General features: G+C 43.1%; 1 protein-coding gene across 9 annotated transcripts in view; it reads right to left on the bottom strand.

Annotated features, from left to right (window-relative positions):
* RALGPS1 (Ral GEF with PH domain and SH3 binding motif 1) overlaps positions 1 to 19,745 on the bottom strand; it is a 306,650-nt gene that overhangs the window by 236,346 nt on the left and 50,559 nt on the right. For 7 of the 9 annotated variants that reach the window (XM_054500760.2, XM_054500761.2, XM_054500765.2 and 4 more), the window contains exon 4: positions 10,707 to 10,757. The exons of the other annotated variants lie outside the window; for them this stretch is intronic. In XM_054500760.2, coding sequence (XP_054356735.1) covers positions 10,707 to 10,757 — 51 coding nt within the window. The remainder of the gene's footprint in view (positions 1 to 10,706; positions 10,758 to 19,745) is intronic. 9 annotated transcript variants of the gene reach the window in all.

Raw genomic sequence — 19,745 nt, 5'->3', positions numbered from 1 at the left:
ATGGTGCTCCCCTTTTAAAATCCTTCAGAGGGCTGGGTATGGTGGCATACACCTGTAGTCCCAGCTACTTGGGAGGCTAAGGCAGGAGGATTGCTTCAGCCCAGGAGTTTGAGGCTGCAGTGAGCTATGATCATGCCATTGCACTTTAGCCTGGGCAACACAGCAAGACTTTGTCTCTATTTTTTGTTTTTTTAAATCTCTCAGTGAATGCCCAGGGCTAAGAACATAAAGCTCAAACTCCTTAGTCAGGCACGTCTAAGCCTCCCTTCCAAGCCTCACTGCCCTCTCCTGCCCAACTCAAACTGCCTGGCCCAACCTGGCTCTCTTGACATGTGTCCACGCTCCTCAAAGATGCCAGGCCGTGTATGTCCAGGTTTCAGTGCAAGGCCTCTGAATCTCTCGCCCCCACCAGGCTTGGGGCTCTTTCTTTCTTGCCACCTCCTTTGCTGCTGACCTCACCATTGGTCCTTGTATTTCCTGGCCATTCATCCTCTGGATTTTGGTCCTGGTCTTGCAGGAGAGACCTAGATACACTTCTCCCGTCATGACAGACTTCTCACTGTTCTCCAAACACCCACATGCAACTGAATCTTTCTGCTTTTGCAATGCTCTTGGCCACCCCGTTCTCCTGGCTTCCTTATTCAAACATCCCTTCTGTGGGACATGCTCCTTGCCTTCTGCCCATCCCCACCCTCACTCTCTCCTTGATATGCTAGCCCCCCTACCCCTGAATACTTCTTGTTTACTATTTATTTACGTATCTGCCTGACTCAGGTTGGATTGTGCCGAGGTCCCCTTCATCATCTCTCCAACATTTAGCACAGTAGACTGATGAATGAGTAAATAAGTGAAGGCAGGGCTGACTACTGGGAAATCTGACAGTGGAGATGGAACAATGTTGGCAGGGGCAGTTAGAAGCCTGGAAAAAACACAAGCACTTAGGAAAGCTTTCCACCTCACTGAAATTGGTACCCACTGCAGTTCGTTTCCATCACACTGAGGCCCACTGTACACCCATGACCCAGCTGCCAGTCAGCAAGGGAATGAAACACTGACTTCTGGTAAGCCTCTGGCATGCACCAGTATCCATAGCAATGATGCCCTGGCAGAGCACAGAACTGAGGGAAGAACAGGTTCTCCTTTTCTTCTCTCAAGAACACCAGGCACCAAAAGTAGTATTAAATTTTGCTGAGCACATCACCTGTCTTTTCAAAGGGTTATTCATTCTGCCTGAAATTCCCTTTCCAACTCCCCCCCATGGGACTCCCCAAATCACCAATAAGAGATGATCTCTCTCAGCCTTCAAGGCCTAGTGATAATGTTGCAACCCCAAGACTGAGTGAGTTCCCCACATGATGTTTGCAGGGCCCCTAGGGCACGATGGTGTATGTCTTGTTCTAGACCTCAGCCTCCCAGCTATCCAGGGCACCAGGATGTGAACCTAGCTCTGAAGGATCCCAGGTACCATGCTCTTAAACACTCTGCTACACAGGTATCTCCTCCTCTGGGGCACTGGCTCCTGCACAGGCATCACCTGAATATTCTGAGCAACAACCTCCCATCTGTAACCCACAGTGCCTACTCAAACTATACATTGGTGAAATGATAGCCACGCGTGACTAGGAACTTGCTTTGTACAGGCACCGTACTAGGTTTTTACATGCCCACTGTAAGGTAAAAGCTATGATTTCCACCCCCTGCCAACTTTACACATGAGAAGATCAAGGCATAAAGAAAATACATGACTTGTCCTAAGTCTCCAAGCTAGAGGGGTGAGGCTGGGACTAACCTCAGCTTCATCAGATCAAAGTTCATGCTCTTCAAGCTGTGCGGCTTTAACAGACCCAGCAGCTCAGCTCTGACAGAACCCTGGGCTCAATAAAGCACAGGCTGTGCCCATTTTCAGCACATTCTAAGAACAGCAGTTCCCCCTTGATGCTGCTCCATGTTAAAACTAATAACAAAAACAGTTCTGACATTTAGACCAGCCTCTGAGATACTGCTGCGCTGCGTTGGAGTTCCCAACTCCATAGGCTGGGAACTGGGCATACTGACAGACAGATTTGGTAAGGAGCTCTGGTAGAGACAAAACACCACCTTGAAAACATACCCTTTTAGAAGGCTGCTGCCACCAGGACCTTCAGACAGACCTCCTTTACAATGCAGCCCTTGCCCCGAGCCCTGGCAGCCATGAATCCACCCAGGAATCTACCCTGCAACCCAATCCACCACAGTGGCAATGGGGTTCTAGGCCACAACTTCTAAGTTCAACACAGCTGTGAGATATTATGCTACAAAGCCATATCTGCATTAATACATCAATTTTTGATAAACTTGGTCACTCGTTAGAGTCACCAGGGGACAGGGCAATTACGGTTCCATATTTTTAACTTCCATTTTCCTTACTCTCTGCCAATCCTTAACTCACCGTCTGCCTGGCTTCCTCTAAGCCCTGAAAGGATGTTCTTTGTGGTCCCCCTTGCAGAAACCAGCTGAAGTCATGAAAAGCCACAGCTCCACCCTCAGTTATCAACTGCATTTGGAAATGTGAATCTTCAAAAGGCTGAGCTCACCAGGAAATACCCTTGCTTTGCGGGAAGTGGTTATACCACAAAACAGACACCCTGGTAATATCGCTCCTTTGGTTGGCATACCCCCTCGCTTGGCAGTGTGCCTAAACACAGCCAGATAATGTTCTGCTATGGCGCTTCCCCTATCATTCAGGCATCCATTCACACTCCACTCATTCAACAAATATTTATTATGTACTGTGTTCCAGGTACTGGGATTACAACAGGGTATCTCGGTATGCAGACCCTCTAGAACCAAATTAGCATAACCCTCCTTTTCTGTCCTGGTGCTTCCAAAGACGTTTAAGGGAAAAGTCCAGGGGAGAGGCCTACTTGGGTGTATAAGTAGTAGGAAAGAGAGAAGACAAGAAGTAAAAGAACTAACTGCAAGAAAATGTTAAACTTTGACCAGTAGTCTACTGATTAGTAGTAATATTGGTATTATTATTTTTAAATTATTTTACATATATATGATGGGATAATATAAAAAAGTAAGTAATGTTGCTAGGAACCAAAATTATCATTGTAAAATAAAATATATAAATATCAAGGGAATTAAGTAACAACTCTATAATGTTAGATTTGAACTGGAAAGATCAGTATTATATTAGTCAAATTTTTACAAGATAATGTAGTATAACGAACAATCCTCAAATCTCAGATGTTTACAACAGCAACATTTATTTCATGCTCATAGGTCTGTAGATGATGCAGCTCAGCTCAGCTCTGCCAGGTTGGCTTTGGCTTGTCTCAGTGTGGAATCTAGACTTCGGGTCAGTTCAGGTCAACTGTAATGTCCTCATTGGGGGACTGAAGATAAACAAGCAACAGTTACCGGTACATCATGGAGAAGGGAAGTTCCAAGACAGCTGGCCGAAGCTTGCCACGCCTCTCAGCAGCTCAGCCCAGATCGGCACACTGCCATGCTGCCCACATTCCACGGGCAAAGCCAAGTCACAGGGCCAAGCCCAAAGTCAATAGGGTGGGGAGATATACACCACCCACAGTGAAGGTATGACAAGGAGTACGGAGAGAAGGAAGAATTATGGAGAAATAATATCATCTACCCTATGAATTCATGACTTTCCTTTCAAAAAATAACTGTTTACTAGCTCTGTCCATGGCAAAGGCCTAAAAGCAATGGCAACCCAGTAATACTAAGCAGTCTTCACCCAGATTATGGTTTCTAAATATTATTCCCCACTAAAAGAAACCCCCTGAAGGAATGCCTAATTCCAGGTCTGCAGTAGAAAATATACAACATAACCCTGGGGATCTTGTTGGGCCAAAAAGCAGGGAAGTGATAAAAAATGAATGGGATCACATTAAAAAGATACAGGAGCCAACATAAAAGGGATCCTACTGGTCAAAGACAGGACAATTTGTGTACCAAAAAGAATGGTGACTATAACTGACTGAAACACACAGGACGTATAATAAACATCCACAAGTTCATTATGATGGAGGAGAGAGACTGCTCACCAAAAACAAAACAAAGCAGTTACACACCCACAAGTCACCATTAAAGGTAAGTGGGGCTCTTACCTTTAACTCTGAAAATTGATAATTAAAAGGAAAGAATTAAGTATGTACAAGTAGCCCTAGCTGATGAGGAAAAATTCTTCTTAAGAATTTCAGCTATAAGAGTCAGGCGTGGCAGCTTATGCCTGTAATCTCAGCTACTGGGGAGGCTGAGGCAGGATAACTGCTTGAGGCCAGGAGTCCAAGACCAGCCTAGGCAACACAGTGATATCATGTCTCTTCAAATATTTTTTAAAAATTAGCCAAGCATGGTGGCACATGTCTGTAGTCCCAGATTCTCAGGAGGCTGAGGCAGAGGATGGCTTGAGCCCACGAGTTTGAGGCTGCAGTGAGCTATGACCACACCACTGCATTAGAGCCTAGGTGACAGAGCAAGACTCTGTCTCTGAAAAAGGAAAAAAAAAAGAGAGAAAAGTCACCATTTTGCTAGGCCCAATAAAATACTCAATTCAGGCAAAGATCATTGACAGATGAAATAATTAGGTAAAAGGTAGATGGGGAACTTTACAATGAAGGAATAAAACAGTCACCACCTGTACCCATCAATAAATCTTCACATGATACACAGCAAAACAACTCGGTGTCTCCTAATGTGATATGTGATACAAAGTACCCAGCACCACCTAGGACACATTCTTCCCAAAAAGACTGACCCAAAATCCAATCAAGCCTCTTGGGTTAACTTCTAGTTGAAAGAAAATAGGCGACAAGTGAACAAGTTAAACCACCAAGGAGAAGCAGAATATTTACAATTTAGAATATTACACAGTGCGATTAACCTTTCAATAAGTTAAGCACATGAGGGAGGAGAGGGAGGATGGACTACACTAGAATCAAAAGGAATTTGAGAAACCTAACAAGTAATCAAATGCAATGTGCAGGCCCTGGAATTGTCACTGCTATTAGTGGGTTTTGTTTGTTTTTTAGACAATTGGGGAAATTTGAAATTCCCCCAATTTGATCCTAAAGAATTACTGCTAATTTTGTTAGGTGTGATAATGCTATTGTGATTATGGTAGAAAATAACTTTTTAAAGAGCTACATCTGAAGTTTGAAGGAGGGAAATAATAGGATGTCAGGCATTTGCTTTCAAAATTTCCAGGAATAAATAAAAAGAAAAAAAGAGGTAAATGAAGCAAAGATGGCAATTGTTGGATCTAGGTAACAGGTATACAAAGGTTCATTTTACCACTCTTCCTATATAAACCCACTATGTGTGTACACATATCTATTCAAAATTGTTAACAATAAGAAATGTTTAAAAAGAATAGGGCTGGGCGCAATGGCTCACACCTGTAATCCCAGCACTTTGGGAGGCCGAGGCGGGCAGATCACCTGAGGTCAGGAGTTCGAGACAGCCTGGCCAACGTGGCGAAACCCCATCTCTACTAAAACTATAAAAATTAGCCGGTCGTGGTAGCAGGTGCCTGTAATCCCAGCTACTTGGGAGGCTGAGGCAGGAGAATTGTTTGAACCCGAGAGGCGGAGGTTTCAGTGAGCCGAGATCACGCCACTGCACTCCAGCCTGGGTGACAAGAGCGAAACTCCATCTCAAAAAAAAAAGAAGAAGAAGAAGAAATATTTTAAAAGAATAAGAAGGAGAGGAAGGGGATCTGAGAGGCAGGAAGACAGGAGAACAGCAGGGCAGGGGGCTGAGGCAGGAAGACATGTATCCTAGGGCAAGCCAGAGACTGACACAAAGGGACACTGGTGGGTGACAACCACAGTCACAGCCACAACAACAACAATAGTAATAAAAGGAGTAAACTCTGAATAAAGACTTTAACCGCTCAACACAATGCCTGGTATGCACTACACATTCAAAAATGGTTGATGTTGTTTTACTAGGTTCTAGCCTCTGTGCTAAGTACTCTATATGCATTATCTCATTTCATTCTCCAAATAACCCTATGACAGAGATACTCTTACTATCCCCACTCTATGAATAAGGAAACCAAAACTCAGAGAGGTGACGTGACTTACCCAAGGTCACATAGCTGGGGCACTGGCAGAGGCTGAATTGTGAAAGTTCTGGAGTTAGACTACCTGTATTTGACCTTCTGACCTGAGGCCTGTGGTAGGCAGTCTCCAAGGGGTCCCCCACTTCCTACTTGCTGGTGTCCAGCTCTTGTATAGTGCCCTCCTTGGTGAAGAGGGCTGATCTGTGATACTAACAGGATACTGTGCAAATGACAGTATGTGACTTCTGAGCCAGGTCACAAAAGTCCTTGCTGGCTCCTGTCTTGTTCTCTTGGGTCACTCATTCTAGAAGTCAGCTGCCATGCCATGAGGACACTCAGTGGCTCTGAACAGTTCCACATGGCAACAGAGGATTCCTGCCAACAGCCAGGCATTGTGCATGAGCCACCTTGGAAGTAGACTTTCCATCCCCAGTCAAGCCTTCAGATGACTACAGTCCCAGCCAACATCTTGACTACAACCTCCTGAGAGACCTTGAGCCAGGACCACCCAGCTAAGCCACTCTTGGATTCTTCACCCACAGAGACTGTGAGAGATAAATCCTTATTATTTTAAGCTGCTAAGTGTGGGAGTAATTTGTTACATAGCAACAGAGGACTACTACAGTAATCATGGACTAAGTTATAATACTTAACATGTCTGAGCTTTAGCTTCCTCATATATAAAACAAAGACAGTAACAGCAGGTACGTCATAAGATTGTGATAAGGATTAAATGAGACCCTACATCTAAGGAGCCTAGCCTAGAGCCTGCACACAGTAAATGCTCAGGAAAATGTAAACAGCCCAGGCTACCCAGCAACAGTCCACATCAGCACCCACCCCTTTTCAACCCTGTGCACAGTGAGCCATTGGGCATTCAGGGCTTAGGTCAGAGGGCTACGGAGCCAAGCAAGGACACAGAGGCAAGGGTCTGCATGGGCAAGGGTGTTGCCCACCACTCCATCACTAGGAGCTGCCCTCCAGACAAGCACCAGAAACTCAAGGACCCCCATGGCGGGGAGGGCTTTAGAAGCCTTTATGTTCAAATCTCTCCTACTCCTCCATCAAAGCAAGTGTCCTTGACCACATCCTCTGTGCATGCTAATCCCACTACCTGGAACACTATTCTTCCAGAACCATCCAGAATACCATCCAAAAGTATCCAGGTCTCACCATAACTCCGCATAGCTTGCTCAAAGTCTTTCAGATCTCCAAGGACAAGAATCATGTCCCTCAGGTACCTTCTTTTTTCAAGCTAAATACCCCCAACTTCTCACTAATAAGCACAGAGTTGGCAAACAGCATGATGGGAAAGCAGAAACCTGAGCCAGGGTGGAAAAATGACCAGCTAGGAAGTGGCTGATGCCTTCCAGGACAACCCCAGAAGTCCAAATCACCATATCTAAACCCAGCCAGGATCAATTCTCCAGCTGTGAAGGATCTGAACAGCCTAGGAAGGGCTCATAAACTATATTGCTTACACAATGGAAGCCTGGTAAGATGGCTGTTTCCACATCAAAAGAGGTAAGAGCCCACTATGCAGTGCAGGAGTCAGGCTACACCCACATGCAACAGGGGCTGAGAGCTTGAGCTCTAGGGTCAGGGCTCAGACAGGCCTGGTTCAAGTACTGGCTACAGGGTCCATGGTTAATATTCTTCTTCTTATCTCTGTGGGCTGAATTAAGGGTAATCTTAGTAACTAGGCAAGAAAAAATCTTTAGAAAATTAGGATTTCACAAAGCAAACTGCTATCAGTCTTACAATCACTACATAAGAAAATTAGAAATTAGAAAATTAGGATTTCACAGAGCAAATTGCTATCGGTCTTATAATCACTACATCCTTGGTTCTCAACCAACTGGGAACCCACTAGGGTGCCCAGTCAAAAGCAGATTCCTGAGTCACACTCTAAACCAAAGCATTTAGAATCTCTAAGGCTGAAGCCTAGGCATTTGTAATTTTTTTAAAGAGTTCCCAAGTGGATGCTGATACACAGCCAGGGTTGAAAGGCACTAGTCTACAAGTTTCCTGATCTCCTGGGAGCCTAGGTCACTCACAGCACCCATCTTGCTCTCAGATGCTGGCCTCTGAATACTTACAATTGTACTTTATTCATGCCCTTCCAACTCTGGGGTGGTCCAGCCACAACATGGCAGGCATCCCCAAGAGGAAAATTTTCAGTTTTCAGTCTGCTAATGATAATAACATCAGCAAAAAAGCTGGGGCAGCTCCCAGGGTGCTTCCTTTGACCACAGTTTTGACAATGAGGAACAAACTCTTCCAGTTTTAGCTAACACGTTATAGATCCAAAATGTTCAAGTCTGGGGTTTCTCCAGATACCTCAAAGCAACTAGTTCTGAATCCTCACTCTGCCTCAGAATTACCTGGGCAACTTTTACAAAATAGGGCTGATTAGGTTTCAGACCCCCATCAAGAGATTTAAGTTCAGATTCAACGGTCTGTGGGGGAGTGTTGGGGAGGGGGCTCTGGGTACCCCCATGTTTCCAAGACTGTCCAGGTGATTCTGATGTGCAGCCACAATTAAGAACCACTGCTACAAACTACAGTCTTGAAAACAAAACATCTCCACTCTAACATCTTGTCACAACTTGAACTAAGATATGTGTTGATAAGGTACCTTCCAAACTGCAGCACCCTGGGGAAAAGTCTTGGTCTGGCCTTGGCTATGCCTCTGAAGAGGAAGAAGCCCCCACCCGCTTCCCTCCTTCCAGCAGCCTGGCAAGGATCCCAGTCTCCTGGCACATGCAGGTTCAGGGCTCACGGCAGGTGGGCTGCCCTCCTTGATGTTCCGATGAAGAATAAAGCCCTAAATGTCTAAACTGCTCCAGATCAGAGCTAAGCAGAGAACATAATCAGAAATAGCTTCAGCTGAGAACTAAGGCAACCATCACACACCTATTCTACCAAAAGGCTCCAAGAGGTAGTGATCTGATGTTGTTTTTGATTAGAAAAAATGGATCATACCACATTAGAACAAAACAGAAAAAGAATGGAAGTCAGCCAATTCAAAAAAAGCAAACAAAGCTCTGTTCCCCAACCCTAATGAACACAACACACAGACATAAGCACACACACACACACAATAATACAATAATACAAATAACTGCCACGTCTTCACATAAATGCTGAACAAAGCTAGTGGTACTAGCTTCCTCCTAATTTTTAGTAGACTAGGTGCCAGCTCTCGGAAGGCTTGAACACTGTGACTTTGTGTTAAGATATGCTCTTTGTCAAAGTGTTGACAGTCACAGTTCTGTAAGAAGAAAGGCATTAAGTTAAGAGTATTCTGGAATTCACACCCTAGTTGCAGCACTTTTTGATCTATCTCCCCAACCACACTCCTCTCCTCTGAGGTCTGAACCTCACTCACAAGGCTGGGTCCCTCAGTGTTTGCCCATGTTGACCACATACTCTCTTGGCCTTAGGTGACTAGTCCAGCATTGGACACATGACTATGCTGGCCTGGACTGAAATCTGCTGGTCCCAGTCTGGGGAGGTGACTTAAAGATCATGTAAACGTGGGCCCTTTGGAAAGGCCAAATCAGGTCAAATCAGACAAGAAAGCAGGAGAAGGAGAGGTAAAAGCGGAGCAGGAAGTAGGGACTGCCTGTGTCCTGGTGGCTCTCTGGGTGCCTGAACTCATCCCATGAATTCTGTAAAGTGCCCCTTTATCCTTGTAATAAATTCCTCTTCAGCCTATTCAGCTACTTTTTTTTTTTTTTTTTTTTTTTTTAGACAGAGTCTCGCTCTTTTGCCCAGGCTGGAGTGCAATGGCACGATCATGGCTCACTGCAACCTTCACCTCCCGGGTTCAAGCAATTCTCCTGCCTCAGCCTCCCTATTCAGCTACTTTGAAATGGATTTTTGTTTACCTGATCTCACACGCACACACACATACGCACACCCTTGGTAAAACAACCAAAACCTTGTTATCAATTGCCAAACATTTCCAGGAATTTTTTTAAGGCCAAAATCAACTTTTTACCCTTTATTGAATATGCAGTTTCTAAAAATGTATATATGCTTTTTTTTTTTTTTTTTTGACGCTCACTATTTTGCTCAGGCTGGTCTCAAACCCCTGATCTCAAGCGATCCTCTCACCTAGGCCTCCCAAAGTGCTGGGATTACAGGTGTGAGCCACCACACCTGACCCATATATGCTTTCAATGTAAATAGGTACATGTTTGCTATGGCAACTGGTTTCAAAAATAGAAACAAGGCAACCACCAGAATCTGGGATCAACAAAAAGAGAACTTTCTAGAAAAATGTTCCCTCACATCACTTCTTGAAAGTAAACATTTTCAGCAGGAGGAGCCTGGGAAAAGGAATGAGGGTGTTAAGACCTGACTCTCAGGCGTGGAGTCCTGTGGGTACCAACTGCTCCCAGCCCTGCCAGAGTAGGCCAGACAGGAGACATTGTCTGGAAAATCCAAATACTGGGCTCAAAAACATGAGCACCATCAAGAATAGAATGGGGTTTAAATCGATAACATGCATTTATAGAGCCTTCAAGAGAGAAACTGAGAAATGGAGTCACTCTAACAGTGGCTGCCTAAATCCTCACTGCCCACCCATAGCATTAATAGAAGAGTAGAAAGACAAAGTACAGACCTCCGGCTGGATAGCTTTAAACACAGGTATATCCATTAATGTAATCTGGCTCTGCAACAAAAGAGAATCAATTTTAGAAAATACTGTACATCAAAGATAACTATCATGTTACTTTATACAGTCATATATATTCATAAAAGTTATACTTTCCCCTTTGAGATAAAAAACAAGACCGAATAGAGTAAAAAATTGGATACATTTCTGAAATGCCTCTCCCATCCCTTCCCCCTCTTCATAAATCCTGATCCACACCCTTCTTTCTTGAATGTGAGATGAACTTTCAATTTAGGAATTGATAAAAATTGTTTGGGGGGTGGGCCTGGGAGAAAAGGGAACAGTTTTATTTGGAAATTTTCATACTATTTGAATTTGTATTTCAAGCATGAACTACTTTTGTAATTTTTTAAAGCTGTAGAAACAATATTTAAAATTAGAATGCTAAACAGAAACACTATTACTATAAATTAAGTTCATTTTAAAGTTGTGGCTTATAGAAATTATATTTTTCTTCTGAAGTCATTGATACCGCCCCTAAATTATATGGTAGAGTGCTATTCAAGATGCACCCACAGACCAGCACGGGACCACAAACTGTTTATTCCACCAGCCCACAATGAGAGAAGTACAGAAGCTGAGAGCAAGCATTTGGAACTTGCATAGCAATTTTTTACATGACCATGACATTTCCATTATATACATTTTAAGTATCTGTCCTCAAATTATTGGAAATGGAAAAAACTAGTCCTTCACCACAGCCGGCTTAAGAGGCAGCAATGTCATCAATAGAGAAGACACACATCAGGTTAAAAGGCTGCGCCCATCATAAGAACCTCATCTGGTGACAGTAAGAGGAAGCATCATGCTGACCATTTTTCAGACCAAGGCATGAACTGAACTGACTTCACATGATCCACCTACCTCCATGTCACATGGGATGCCAGATGTCAGTTAAGAGATGCCTCTGTGACACGCCAGGGAGAGGAGAGCTGAAGACCTTTGGATGCCTTTAATGTGAGAAGACACTCTGTCCATTGAACACAGGCCATCCAGGATGACATGATACAGGGAACAAATGGGCTCTGGAGCCTACAGGGCTTGGGTATGTGTCTGGACACTGTCACTTAACGGCAATGTTCTCTTTGACACACAATCTCTCTCAGTCAGGTACCACATCTAGAAAATGATGACAATAATCCCTATTTTACAGGATCTCGGTGAAAATTCAAGACAAGAGGTAGCGTTCCTGGCACCTGACAGATGCTCAATAAATACATAAGACAGTGTGTTTATGTGTGTGTGTATCTGAGTGTGTGAGAGTATATGGTGTGTGTGACTGTGTGTGAGTGTAAGTGTGTAAGTGTGTGTGTGAGGTTGTACGTGTGTGCGTATGAAAGTGTATGTGTGTGTGAGAGAATGTGTGTGAGTGTGAGGGTGAGGGAGGGTGTGTATGTGTGTGTGTGTGTGTGTGTGTGTGTCTCAAAACGGAAGCCACACAGATGGGCTCATGTACTGGCATGTGAACTTACGGTTCCTGACCAATACATAAGCTAGCAAATAAGGGACCATTAATTTGGTTGAATACCCATGCACTGTGGTTGCTCTAAAGAACATGTTTAAAATCCACTGAGCCAGTAAAAACCCCTGTATTAAGAATATATTGGAGAAAAATGGCAACACACTCAAAGGTGGTCCAAGGTCACTGGGTTCCTGACAAGCACGGGATACAGGCCAAAGCAGACCATCCTCAGGCAGAGTGGAGAGGAAAACATGCAGCTGGCTTCAGTGGAGAGCCTCTTTGTCCTCTCCCAGGAGCTAGTGTTCCTCATGGAAACGGGTGAAATGCTGGCACCAGCCTGGCTAAGAGGTGGGAGAGAGGACCAGGAATAAGGAAGCACTGGAGCGGAATCTGAGCTCTTCTGCCTCCAGGTTCCACCCAACACCTCTTGATGTCAAGGAGACTCTTAACATCAGCATAATGTATCTGGCCCTCATAATCTGGGTGTTGAGTGGCCAGTAAGCCCTGAAGGCCTATAGGTCTATGTTTGGCCTAGAGCTCCACAGCTCAGAGCTATGTCCTGAGCAGTGCAAACAGACTGGCATTTCTTCTGCCAGATCCATCAAGACTGCTAGCCAAGTGCTTCTCATATTTGGATTAAGTCTGCCATCCTGGGGAACAGAAAGGCCTTGTAAAGACAGGAGATTTGACCTGAAAGCTCAGAGGACCTTGGAAATCTCCCCTGCAGTTCAAGTTAACACCCTATCCGGGAGAACTGGCAGGATGTTTGCAATGTCATTTAGGAAAAGAACCAAAAGTCTGCTAATGTGAAAATGAGAAAACTTCCTTTCCATCCTGCCACCAGTTCTAGGGTTTGCTACTGAATTTCCAGATGATTTATTAAAGCAGTGACCTTACATTTCACATTTTTTGGATGGTCCAAGTTTCAAATATTCTGCTCTCTGCTCAGACCATAAGTCAGAAAATGTGTTCAGGTGTTTTATTCAAAACAAACAACAACAGAGGTCACCAGACTTAGACTAGCTAGTCCGAAATACATAATGAGGTTTCAGAAGAATCTCTATTTCTATCCTTTCAATTCTGACCAAAAAAGATACAGTGTCTAGAGTGAGGATATTTTGATACAAGATACTTATAAAGATCATCAGATTATCAATTTCATGCCATTTTACTAAAAAGCCAAACATATGTTGAAGAGGTTGCTGATGAGTAATCCTTCCCCAGAAGTTTGAACCCTCAAGGCCACTCAGTTTTACCAAAAAGGGGGGTGGGAAGTATGGGTATGGGGGTGTGGTAAGAGGTGAGGTCAGGTCCTGTCACACTTCATAGCCAGCTCTCGGGACCATCTCAGCACCCTGTCCCTCCCTCAGGAGAGGTACCTTGGTTTCCTGGAGAGAAAAGGCATTTTCTAGGGGTATGTTACAGCCTCAACAGAAACATGAGACAAGGAGCCTCCCACTCTCGTTTCCAAGAAGCAAATCTGGCCAGTAGTGGGGCTGAGCGAGAACACTCATAAGTCTCATAATGGCCTATCCTTATTTTGAGAAATAAAGCATTAACATAGGATGTTCAGTCAAGCTAGTCACCTGGCAATGGCTTCCTTAAGCCTAGTCCCTTCTCCCATCTCCTCCTTCCTCCTAGTCCAGGGCCCTCTAAAAACCCAGGCTTTTAAGGGAAATGCTACTTGGTTAGCCAAAAGGGAAAAAAAAAGTTTTTTGCATATGTTAAATGTAGTATTTCTCCTCTCTAACAGTAGCTGACTAAATCCTCTTTCCAGCCTCAACCTTAAGTGTAAGGGTCTTCCAGACCCCAGATGAACAAACAAAAAAAGCTGTTGGCTTTACCCCACTCCACCAAGGCATGGCCAGGAGGGCTCACAGAACAGAGTAATCAGCTCCAAAGATCTATTCCTGCTTTGACTCACAGAACCACAGAAAGCCCGTGTCTGGCAATTTTAGAAAAGAGTCAGGGGATGGGCCTAGGAACTGTTCTGTTCCTTTCGAAAATTAATCTAGCAGTAACTTATTTAAAGCTTTTTTAACTTTTTATTTTTTAAAAATGTCAAACTAGGCTGGGCACAGTGGTTCACGCCTGTAATCTCAGCATTTTGGGAGGCTGAGGCTGGCGGATCACTTGAGGTCAGGAGTTTGAGACCAGCCTGGCCAACGTGGTGAAACCCTGTCTCTAATATAACATACAAAAATTAGCCGGGTGTGGTGGTGCATGTCTGTAATCCCAGCTACTCAGGAGGCTGAGGCAAGAGAATTGCTTGAACCCGGGAGGAGGAGGTTGCAGTGAACCGAAATCGCTCCACTGCACTCCAGCCTGGGAGTAAGTGAGATTCTGTCTCAAAACAAAACAAAAAGTCAAATCTACAGAAAAGTCACAAAGACAAATACTATATGACTCCACTTACATGAGGTAACTAGAAGAGTCAAAATCATGGAGTCAGAAAGTACAGTAGTGGCTGCTGGGGGTTGGGAGGAGGGGAATGGGAAGTTGTTTAATGGATACAGAGTTTCCATTTTGCAAGATGAAAGCAGTTCTGGAGATTGGTTACATAACACTGTGAATGTACTTAATTAACACTGCTAAATTGTACACTGAAAAACCTTAAGATAGTAAATTTTATATTATGTATATTTTGGCACAATCAAAATGAATAAAAGAACCACCTCAGAAGGTCTTCAATGTGACTTGTCCCAATCACAAGTCTCTCTCCCACCAAAAGTAACCATTATCCTGACTTTCTTCAAGTTTTTTAAATAATTTAATCACTCAAGTATATACACCTATACATCACAGGTTAGCCCTGTCCACTTTTTTAAAAATTTGATAAGTGCTACCTACCTACCTACCTACCTACCTATTGTAGACAGAAGGTCTTACCTGTTGTCCAGGCTTGAATGCAGTGGTGTGATCATACCTAGTGAGCTAACCTCAAAATTCTGGGTTCAAGTGATCCCTCCTGCCTCAGCCTCCTGAGAAGCTACAACTACAGGTATAAGCCACCATGCCCAGCTAACTTTTTAATTTTTTGTAGAGATGGAGTCTAGCTCTGCTGTCCAGGCTGATCTCTAACTCCTGGCCTCAAACAATCCTCCCACCACAACCTCCCAAAGTGCTGGGATTACAGATGTAAGCCACCATGCTAAACCTGATACGTACTTTTTGTTTGTTTTGAGATGAAGTCTCCCTCTGTCGCCCAGGTTGGAGTGCAGTGGCGCAATCTCGGCTCATTGCAACCTCCACCTCCCAGGTTCAAGCAATTCTCCTGCCTCAGCCTCCTGAGTAGCTGGGACTACAGGTGTGTGCCACCATGCCCGGCTAATTTTTGTATTTTTAGTAGAGACGGGGTTTCACCATATTGGCCAGGCTGGTCTCAAACTCCTGACCTTGTGATCCACCCACCTCAGCCTCCCAAAGTGTTGGGATTACAGGCGTGAGCCACTGCACCAGCCGATATGTACTTTTTAAATCTCTTTTAATCTACAAATATTCTCTCCATCCCTTTATATTCCTTGTAATACATCTGCTGAAGAATCCAAGCCATAAGTTCTCCACACTTAAGGAGCAGGTCAATGTGTTCTTCCATTCTTGGTGTGTCTGCAAAACAGCAGCTGGACCCAGGGACTTCATCAGACACAGGTGCATCCCTTTGGCAAGACCGCAGGTGGCAGCACACTGCTTCATCAGGAGGCACACAATGGCTCTCCTTTTGTAATGTTAGTGGCTATTGATGTTCACTGCTTAGATATTTTCATTCACTGGGGTTACAAAATGATGATATTGCAATTCTTTCATTTCTTTTCCTTTTCTTAACTGAACTAATTTAATAGACACTTTCCCTCATCTACTGTTTGGTTATCCAGTGTAGTTAGTTCAAAAGTAAAAGGCAGGACAAATGCTTGATTCTTTCCTCATATTTACCAGTTTTTAAGATTATAAACTGTCCCATTATCATCGAAAAAGTGACCCATTGCTTGATGAGTTTCAATCATTTGCAATTATTATCCTTTTGAAGCTCAAATTGTGCCATGATGCGGCAATAGGAGCTTCTTCTAGCTAGCTCTTGAGTCGTTTTGCCACGGACCCTCCTATGCCTTGACAGCTTCCTCACTGGGTACTGGGAAGATGTACCAGGCTCATCTTGAACATGTCCTTTCCCAGGCTTGGAATCAACCAGTTCTCTGGAAGTCATGGGTTCTTTTAGTAAGAAATGCTATTTCAAGACCACAATGCAGAATTCATACTAATATTTCCAATTCAAATTCAGGGCATTTTTAAAAACTTACTTAACCTCTTCTGTACTATATCTGTATCCCCTTTCTTCTATTTTGTCTCAAGGACACAGAGTATACTAGGATTCCAGAATCCAGTAAGTTTTCATTTACTTTATCCTATAGTCATATTATATCTACCATCTGGGCATACATTCATTACAAACTATACCCTCTACCTTTAACCCTCATTCAGTCTTAATTCCACAAGTAACTGCATGTTTACTGCTCTCTGTCTTTATAGTGATGGTTCTCTAATTATGTTCATTATCTAAGATTCATTCTCTCATAGATTCCTCAGGAAGGGCTCAGGGGAATAAGATTCTGAGGCCTTTGCATGTTCACAACAGTTTGTTTGTGTCCTTTATACTTTAAAGTCAGTTTTGCTGGATATATTATAAATTCCTTGGCTCACTTTTTCTTTCTTTCCTTAATTATGTAGTTCCATTTCCTTTTGGCAAAAACATGTTTCTGTCAAAAAAGACTGACGGTAATCTAATCATTTCCTGTATATGTCATTTGCTGTTTTTGCCTAAATGCCCAAATAATTTTTTTTCCTTTAAAACCCAGTACTTTGTAAAAAAAAAAAAAAAAAAAAAAATGTCTTTAGTATTGACCATTTAGGGTTGACATTCTCGGCTTCATGGTGTGCTCTTTCAATATGTGGTTTCAAATCTTTTTTTTTTTTAATTTCATGAACATTTTCCTAAATTTTAGTTTTAATTATTTGTGAAGTTCCCTTGCCTTTTTGTTCCCTGCTTTCAGGAATTCCTATTATCTGTATGTTGGATGTTCTTTGGCTATCATGAATATTTGTCACTTTTCCCCAAAGTCTTATTCTTTCTTCATTTATTTTCATGTGAAAAAGTTTCCTCCTTTAGGCATTTCCTGTTATGTTTCTGTGTTCCTGTGTTCCTTCTAGTTCAATCTTCATTTCCAAAAGAATTCTTTTATTTTTAAGTCTTTCCTAAGTTCTGTCATCTCATTTCTGAGATTTTCGTATTTCTGATTTATGTTCTTCATGCGTGATCTTAACATCTCTTAGCTCATTTAAAAATAAACAGTTACAGGTTTTGTCTGTTTTGTGGCATGCTTTCATTGTCTATAGGGATTCTTGTCTCTTTTTTTGTATAATAACTTTGAATGCGATTTGACAGCAATAATTTCCTGTTGCTTATTTTTATGCAAAATTAGTTTTCCTGGGCTTTTACAGGGCAATATGGTTCAGAGTACATTTTCCAACTTCACACAGCTCTGTTTTAGGTTGCTTTCATGTAGTGTTCAACACCATAGCCACTATTTCTTGAGATTTCTCTCTCTCTCACACACACTCACACACACACACACACTCTTAGATCATCTTTTGCCACAACTATCTCTATCCTTTCTGATCATTTTGACTCCACTCCATACTGAATTTCAGGTATGCAGCATCATTCTAGAAGGGACCCCCTAGTTGCCTGGTTTCAAGAGGTCATAATGGCTATTCCACAGATCCCTTCTACTCACCCATTATTTGAATAGTCAAAATCCCTGCCAATTTCAGCTGCTATTCCCAGCCCGACCCACTGAACTTTCTAGCAAATACCTATTGACAACTTTGGGGTTCTCTTATTCTCAAGTCTATCAAATACCCCAGTGCTTATTCTGTTTTCTCCTCTACAGACGCTGATATCCTGAATGTCTTGTAGATGTTGGTGGTATATATTCAACCACTTGTATTTTGGGGGTGACGAGGATAACTTGTCACCTAGGTTTACTACAATTTTGTTCATGGGTTTCAAGGTTTGCTATCTAGTTGTTCTGAATGTTCACAGTGGGGCGGTGGGGGAATACGGATTAAGAGAGAATTTAAAAATATGCTACTGCCACCACCATCTTCCCAGAATCACTCAAATAATTCTTTCAGTGGGTTTTCATGTCTGGGTTTTTTCTTTCACTAGACAGGAAACTAAAATGCCAGTTGGTCTGGTTCAATTCTAACACCTAGGCACTCCAGTACTTTCCCAGAGGCCAAAGACTCCAGAGACCTGGTTTCACATGTAAGCTAAAGACACACTAGCTCCAGCAAGGACAGCCAAAGTTTTAGCACTGCATTCTCAAAGAGTATTCACCATCCTTGCATACAGTCTTCCCAGCCTCAGAAAGGCAGCCTGAAGCAAGCCAAGCAATACCCTATGGCTGAGGCTAGAAAACCAGGCCCTGAGTCTCACCAAAGAGTCCTGTTAGGGAATGTTTTTCTATGATGCAGTCTAACTCTCTGCCATTCCACAGGGTAAACAGCTATAAAGGGATTTTTAAGCCTCATTATTGCTTCTTTCATGAAGTTAAAAAACATGACTCTTAAAAGTACAAGTAAACATACATAAATAGGACATAGAAGCTAGGCCATCAGCCTGCGAGATCCATGACGTCCTCTAAAGGAGAGGCAATACAGCTTTGTGGCTAAGAGTGCAGGCTCTAGTGTTACACTGTCCAATATGGTAGCCACTACCCACATGTGGCTACTGAGCATTTGAAATGTTGCTAGCACTATAAAGTGTAAAATACACATTGGAGCCAGGTACAGTGGCACAAGCCTATAGTCCGAGCTATTTAGGAGGCTGAGGCAGGAAAAGGGCTTGAGTCCAGGAGTTCAAGGCACTGCACTGTGGTGTAATTCAACCTGTGAACAGCCACTGCACTCTAGCCTGGGCAACATAGTGAGACCTTGTCTCTTACACACACACACATCAGATTATGAAGACTTAGCTTGTAAAGAAAAAGAATATAAAGTATTTCAATAATTTTATGTTGCTTATATTTTAAAATGATAATATTTTAGATATACAGGGTTAAATAAAACATATTATTACAAGCAATTTTACCTCTTTCATTTTTTAATGTAGTTACTAGAAAAATTTTCTTTTCTTTTTTGAGACGGAGTTTCGCTCTTTTTGCCCAGGCTGGAGTGCAATGGCGCGATCTCGGCTCACTGCAACCTCCGCTTCCTGGGTTCAAGTGATTCTTCTGCCTCAGCCTCCTAAGTAGCTGGGATTACAGGCATGCACCACCACGCCCAGTTAATTTTGTATTTTTAGTAGAGACCTGGTTTCTCCATGTCGATCAAACTGGTCTTGAACTCCCCACCTCAGGTGATCCACCCGCCTCAGCCTCCCAAAGTGCTGGGATTATAGGCATGAGCCACCGCGCCCGGCTAATTACTAGAAAACTTTAAATTGCATACGTAGCTTACATTGTATT

Source organism: Pongo pygmaeus, chromosome 13, assembly GCF_028885625.2.
Source record: "Pongo pygmaeus isolate AG05252 chromosome 13, NHGRI_mPonPyg2-v2.0_pri, whole genome shotgun sequence".
Lineage (NCBI taxonomy): Eukaryota > Metazoa > Chordata > Mammalia > Primates > Hominidae > Pongo > Pongo pygmaeus.
Note: the sequence above shows the minus strand (reverse complement) of the source record. Positions and strands in the feature narration are given on the sequence as shown.